General features: G+C 41.8%; 1 protein-coding gene across 1 annotated transcript in view; it reads right to left on the bottom strand.

Annotated features, from left to right (window-relative positions):
• Window positions 1-765: 765 nt before the first annotated feature.
• The window catches only part of hsf5 (heat shock transcription factor family member 5), a 48,539-nt gene continuing 42,397 nt past the window's right edge, over window positions 766-6,907 (bottom strand). Inside the window, exon 6 of the mRNA XM_078422482.1 lies at window positions 766-875. Within this exon, the coding sequence (XP_078278608.1) occupies window positions 766-875 (110 nt within the window). The remainder of the gene's footprint in view (window positions 876-6,907) is intronic.

Below are 6,907 nucleotides of genomic sequence, written 5' to 3'. Positions count from 1 at the left end.
TATGAAGATCCATCAAATTATAAACTCAAAGCGAGAAGTTGCTTTGCCCACCAACACTTAAAAAATATTCTGTTGGCTGCTGTTTTATTGGTGATATAGTTTCCCTAATGATGATGTAATTACATTTTGTAACAAACCTCTGATAATGCAAGATGCATAATACTCACAAAGCCAATGTAACAAATCAAATATAATGCAGTTTCCCCTGAAATTAAGAAAAGCTAAACAAATATATTTCACTCAGTCTATTTTGGCCTGAGGGAGGTTAACCTATTAGTACTTTGGTTGCGATCACTTTTATGCCCATTAGAAAATGCAATATTGCAACATTAATTCATTTTTAAGATACACAAAGAAAGTTGTGTAAAATTATTTTATGTGATGGAATCCAAAGTTACAGTATAGTATTTTACATTGATAGCAAAAGAATCCACAAATCAGATTCTCCTTCCAGTTTCTGCATATACTTTACATGACTACAATGACGGATTCAAGAAAGCAGGACATTCACTACAGAAATTCGACTGTTTTTCAACAGAAACTACAAAGAATAATTGAATTAATGCAATATTAAAATATTGTATTTGAAGAGTTTAACTAAATACTATTTCTGCACCATTTAACTTTTAAGTATTAGCTTAAAATATAAAACTTAGGTTTTCTGAAATAATACAAGAAACTAAAGTAAATTAGAAATCAGAATATTAAATACTAATATTTAATGTAGAAAGTATAACTTGTAGGCTACTTATAGTAGTTAGATGGCTAAGGTGAGAGCTGGGGAGAATGGCTGGCTTCTGTCTCCCAAACACAAATATCCTCCTCTTTTTGAAAGTGATCCTGGTTACAGGCCACATCCACAAGAAGATGAAGATCTAATTGAAGCAAAAATCTAATTATTAAACTGTTTAGAATTGTCAAAATACTGCATGAAACGTGTACATCATCTATTTTGAATACAATATTTTTACATTGGTTCATAAACAGTTTAGTTGTACAATTTACTTTCATAGCAATGATATTGTTATATTATGATGAAATAACCTTTTAACAGAGTTAAATACTCAAGTACAATAACCCATTTTCTTAACTTTGGTCATGGATAGAGAAGCGTAATGGCAATAATTGAATTATATTTGCTTGTTTGGTTTGTATTTCTTGGGTAGTGTCTTAGACTGAGATGAATGACACATCCTTTTTGGCACTTTCATAGTTAAGTAACATTTAACTATTTTATAGATCTCGAATCAAACGTTGCTCACTTTAGCTGGCTTTCTGGGGAGCAATGGCTTTGTGTTATTGTTGTAGTCTCTTGAGCTAAGCACGCTAAAGCCTGGTCAATACTTGGTCAACTCCTCAGACAAATGGGTGTTGTAGAACGACTACCAGGGAAAACTAAAGATCCAATTGCAAAGTAAATTCAAAAAACATTTCAACATATTGAGTCATTAAACAAAATGGCTTTTTCAACATTTTTACAGAGAGATAGATCAATAACAGAAGGCAAAATGTATCTTTTCAGCCCCCTCAATTTAGTTTCCTTAATCCATTTTGGGGTTTATATATAATAAAGAAAAGTCTGCTGATAGGGAAAGGATTTAAGCAGATAAATATACTTCATAGATGATAATCCAAAATTCTAAACAATTTGAGGAAATGGGAAAGATTTGTCTATACCATTTTTCTAGTGTTAATATTGAACAGATAGCTAGTACCATTTTGTTTCAAATAGTTTCAAAGAAAATATTCCTTCAATGCAATGTCCTATGCTCAACTAGTTTCAGCTGCTTCATCAATGAACATCACTAAGGGAAAGAGGATGACCTAAGTGAAAATAGTGCTGCTCAGAAACCAAAGCAGACTTCTGTGTGTGGAGCTGCAGGAAATGGATAAGGTCCTCAATATTTATCCTCTCTGATTTTACCATGGAGAAGAGCATGAAGACTAGTAAAGTTGGTACAGTTAATGGAAATGTCTTGATTGTACAGATTGTACAGATTGTACAGATTGTGCTAATGTCAAGGAGACTTGGTTGTCCTAGGGTGTACGCAAGTACTTCAAGGACAAATTGGGAAGTTAGAGAAGTAATTGTGGGAGTCCTGGCTCAGATATATGAATCATCATTAGACACGGGTGAGCTGCCAGACGACTGGATAATGTCTATTTAAGAACGGCTACAAGGTAAAGCCAGGGAACTAGACCATTGAGCCTAAAATATATGGTATGTAAGTTACTAGAGAGGATTCAGAGGATTTAAAAAATATATATATATAAACATAGCACAAAAAGTAAGGAAATTTGTGTTTGGTAGATTATTTCTTTGTTGTAACAATGCTTCTTGGCAATAAATCTTATACAGTTGGAAAGCCTGTTTATTTCCCTTTTAAATGGTGCCACATTTGTAAGGAACATGCATTTGTGGGATGAGCAGCAGAGCTGAGTATGTGGGTTGCGCCCATGAAAAATCTGCCAAATCTTCTCTGCCAATGCCAAACAGCTTATTCTGCCATTGACTCTTGTTCGGTGTTGTTTGGTGGATTGGATGATTGAAGTCTGAAGAAACAAGACATATTGGCAATTTAACAATTTATTCATTTAATAAACAGGAGCCTCAGCAGTGGGAAGAACCATACACAGCCACAACAGCCTGGCACCTCCTCCTCATGCTGGTCACCAGCCTGGTCACACACTGTTGTGGAATGGCATCCCATTCTTCAACCAGCATTTGTCGCAAGTCAGCCAACGTGGTTGTGTTGGTCACTCTGGCACGAACACCACGCCCAAGCTGATCCCACAAGTGTTCAATGGGGTTGAGGTCAGGACTGCTGGCAGGCCATTCCATCCTCTCCACTCCCAAATTCTGGAGGTAGTCTCTGAGAAACCCTGCTCCGTGGGGGCGAGCATTGTCATCTTGGAGGATGGAGTTCGGTCCCAGACTGTGGAGAAATGGGATTGCCACTGGTTGCAGAATCTCATCTCGATATCTCTCTGCATTGAGATTGCCTCCAATGATGACAAGCCTCGTTTTTCCAGTGAGTGAGATGCCGCCCCACACCATCACACTGCCTCCACCAAAAGATGTTACTCTATCGGTGCAGCAATCAGCATAGCGTTCTCCGCGTCTTCTCCACACTTTGACCCTATGATCCAACTGCCGTAGGCAGAATCTGGACTCATCGCTGAACATAACGTTCCTCCACATGTTCAGGTTCCAGTGCACGTGTTGCCGACACCAGCGCAAACGGGCCTGACGGTGAAGGGCAGTCATGGCAGGCCTCCTGGCAGCCCTATGAGACCGGAGATCGGCTGCGTGCAGTCTGTTCCGAATTGTCTGGGCAGAGAGCCATCGGCCATATCGTCCTGCAAACCTTGACTGCAAATCTGTGGAAGACAGCCTACGGTTCCTAAGTGCTGACAGGGTGAGGAAACGGTCTTCTTCGGGTGTCGTCTTCTTGGGATGCCCACTTCGCGGCCTGTCTCTGACATCCCCCGTTATATGGAACTTGGCCTTCACTTTGGAGATGGTACTAGGACTCACTCCAAATAATGCCGCAACTTGGTTTTGCGGAACACCAGCTTGAAGTTGCCCTATCGCACGGGCTCTATCCAGATCAGTCAAACGTGGCATGCCGATTCTTGGAGCAGACACCTACTGACCACTGTAGCAAGGCCCATGCTCAGAGATGCTGCCAATCAGGTGCCAATCAGGCACCTGATTGTCAGCACCTGGGGGCACCAGAAGCTCAAAACAAGAGTCAATAGCAACAGCAGAATAAGCTGTTTGGCATTGGCAGAGAAGATTTGGCAAATTTCTCATGGGCGCAACCCATATACTCAGCTCTGCTGCTCATCCCACAAATGCATGTTCCTTACAAATGTGGCACCATTTAAAAGGGAAATAAACAGGCTTTCCAATGGTATAAGATTTATTGCCAAGAAGCATTGTTACAACAAAGAAATAATCTACCAAACACAAATTTCCTTACTTTTTGTGCTATGTTATATGCATTTGGATAGGCAGAGATAGTCAGCACTGTTTTGTAGGCGGTAAGTGGGTGGTATCTTAGAGAGTAAAGATTGTTATCAAAATTACAGCAGGCTCTTGACCTGCTGGGTAAGTTAGCTGAGGAATAGCTAATGGAATATAATGCAGATAAGTGTGAGGTGTTGCATTTGGGAAATCAAACCAGGGCAGGATCTTCATAATGAAAGATAGGTCTCTGGGAAGTATTGTAGAGCAGAAGGATCTAGGAGTACAGTTACACAGTTCCCTGAAAGAGGCATCTTAGGTGGATAGGGCGGTGCAACATTGGCCGTCATCAGTCAGGGTACTGACTATAGAAGTTAGGACAAGATGTTGGTGAGGCCACACGTTCAGTTTTGGTTATTTTACAAGAGAAAAGAAGTCATTAAGCTGGAAAGAGTGCAGAGTAAATGTATGTGGATGTTGCCAGGACCTGAGAGGCTGAGCTAAAGGGAGAAGTTGGACTGGCTAGGACTTTATTCCTTGGAGTTCAGGGGGCTAGGGAATGATTTTAGAGAGGTGTATAAAATTGACGAATACTCTCTTGAACTTCGGTAGAGAGTATATTGGCTGGCTGCATCATGGCCTGGTGCGGCATCTCGAGCACCCAAGAATGAAGATTACAAAAAGTGGTAGATACTGTTCCGTCCATCACTGGTACTGACCTTCTCAGAGGAGGAGGCGTTGCCTCAAAGAGGCAGTCAGCATCATCAAGGACCCACACCACCCTGGCCATGCTCACATTTCACTTCTGCCATAGGGAAGAAGGTAGAGGACTCTGAAAACCGGGATATGGGTCAAAGGTGGGCAAATAGTTCTAGCGTAGATGGGGGATGTTGTGTCCCACACCCAGCAGGAACTACAGTCACTGATGGACCGCTTCTATCGGGCTTGCAAGGACTTTGGGCTGACCATCAGCCTGAAGAAGACGAACGTCCTGGGGCAGGGTACAGAGGCATTGCCTATTATCACCATTGACGACTACGAACTTCATGCCATCCATCAGTTCACGTACCTCAGCTCCACCATCACCGACAACCTCTCCTTGGACACAGAGATTGACAAGAGGACCGGGAAGACAAGCTACAACTCTCGCTCACCTCACAACTTGAGTGTGGACCAATCCAAAGCTGACAGTGAAGTCAAAGATAGCAGTCTACACACCTGTATCAACAGCATGCTGCTGTATGGCAATAAGGCATGGACTACATATGCCAGACTGGAGAGAAGACTCAACACTTTCCACCTGAGAAGCATCCGCCGTGTCTTGGGTATATCCTGGCAAGACGGAGTCCAATGCCGAGATTCTGTCTCGCGCTGGCCTTCCGAGTATGTACACTCTATTCAGGCATCGCAGACTGCGGTGGCTGGGCCATGTCCACCGCATGGAGGATGGCCGTATTCCAAAAGACATCCTCTATGGAGAGCTAACATCTGGGAGGACAATAGCGTAGGAAAATAACTGCAGATGCTGGTACAAATCGAAGGTATCACAAAATGCTGGACCCGAAACGTCTCGACCCGAAATGTCACCCATTCCTAGATGCTGCCTGACCTGCTGAGTTACTCCAGAATTTTGTGATACGTTCGGCCGCCCCCAGCTAACTTACAAGGATGTCTGCAAGAGAGATTTGAAGGCGCTCAACATCGATATGGAGTCCTGGGAGAGCCTTGCAGCTGACCGCACGAGGTGGAGAGGTACCCTGAACCAACATCTCAAAACGGGGGAAGAAAAACTGATGAACGCAGCAGCAGATAAACGGGCACGCAGAAAGGAGCGCAGCAACTTCACCAGACCAGAGAACACACACAAATGTGACCTTTGCAACAGAGACTGTCACTCCCGCATTGGTCTCTTCAGCCACAAGCGACGCTGCTCTAGCCGGGGTTTGGAGCAAGCAGCCAACTAGGATGCATCACCCATGGTCAGCCATGACCGAGGGGGGCTTAAGAAGAGATGGGGGATGTTCATTGGCATGGATGTGTTGGGCTCAAGAGCCTGTTCCAAGCTGTATACTTTGTGACTCTATGTGATTAAAAGGACCAAATGTGATATTTCCAAAGTCGCTGTGACAATATGAGTAATGATGAAGATACAGGTAGGCTTCAAGGGGATATGGAAAAATTAAATGTATAGATGAGAACATGGAATATATAAACATATAAATTAGGAAGAATATTTGATAAAGCCCCTCAAGTCTGTTCTCCCATTTAATAAGATCATGGCTGATCTGATTACAGCCTTACTTGCATACATGTCTGCCCACAGTAACCTTTAATCCCTTACTCAAATATCTCTGTATATCTGCATAAAAAATATTTTAAGGCTCTGCTTACACTATTCTTTGAGGAAGACTTTTCCAAAGATCTAGGATCCTGTGAGAGAAAAAAATGCATCATCTCTATTTTAAATGGGTGTCCATTATTCTTAAAAATTCAACACCAGTTTGAGATTTGCTGAAGAGAGGAAACATTCTTTCTACATCTGCCATGGGAAGACCCATCTGGATGTTATGTTATGTTGAAACGTAAGTTCCTCTCATTTCTCTAACCCCCAGCAGCTAAACGTTTAGTCTGTCTAACCATTCCTCATAAGTCAATCCACCCATTCCAGAAATTAGGTTTTTGAGTTTCGTAAATAATCCTTCTCCTTATCATCCTTCTGTAAATAAAAAGACTAATACTGCTGACAACAGTCAAGATGTGGATTCACTAATGGCCTTTGTACTTTTGTACTTAATCCCCATTCAATAAACAACAACATTATGAAAGTTTTCTTAATCATTTACTATAGCTGCATATTAGTCTTTTGCAACCAAAGGTGCTCTGCATCTCTAAGTGATGAAATCTTTATCATCTTTATAAAATGTTCCTTTCTTTTTC

Source organism: Rhinoraja longicauda, chromosome 26 (assembly GCF_053455715.1).
Source record: "Rhinoraja longicauda isolate Sanriku21f chromosome 26, sRhiLon1.1, whole genome shotgun sequence".
NCBI lineage: Eukaryota > Metazoa > Chordata > Chondrichthyes > Rajiformes > Arhynchobatidae > Rhinoraja > Rhinoraja longicauda.
This window is presented reverse-complemented; position numbering and strand designations above follow the sequence as displayed.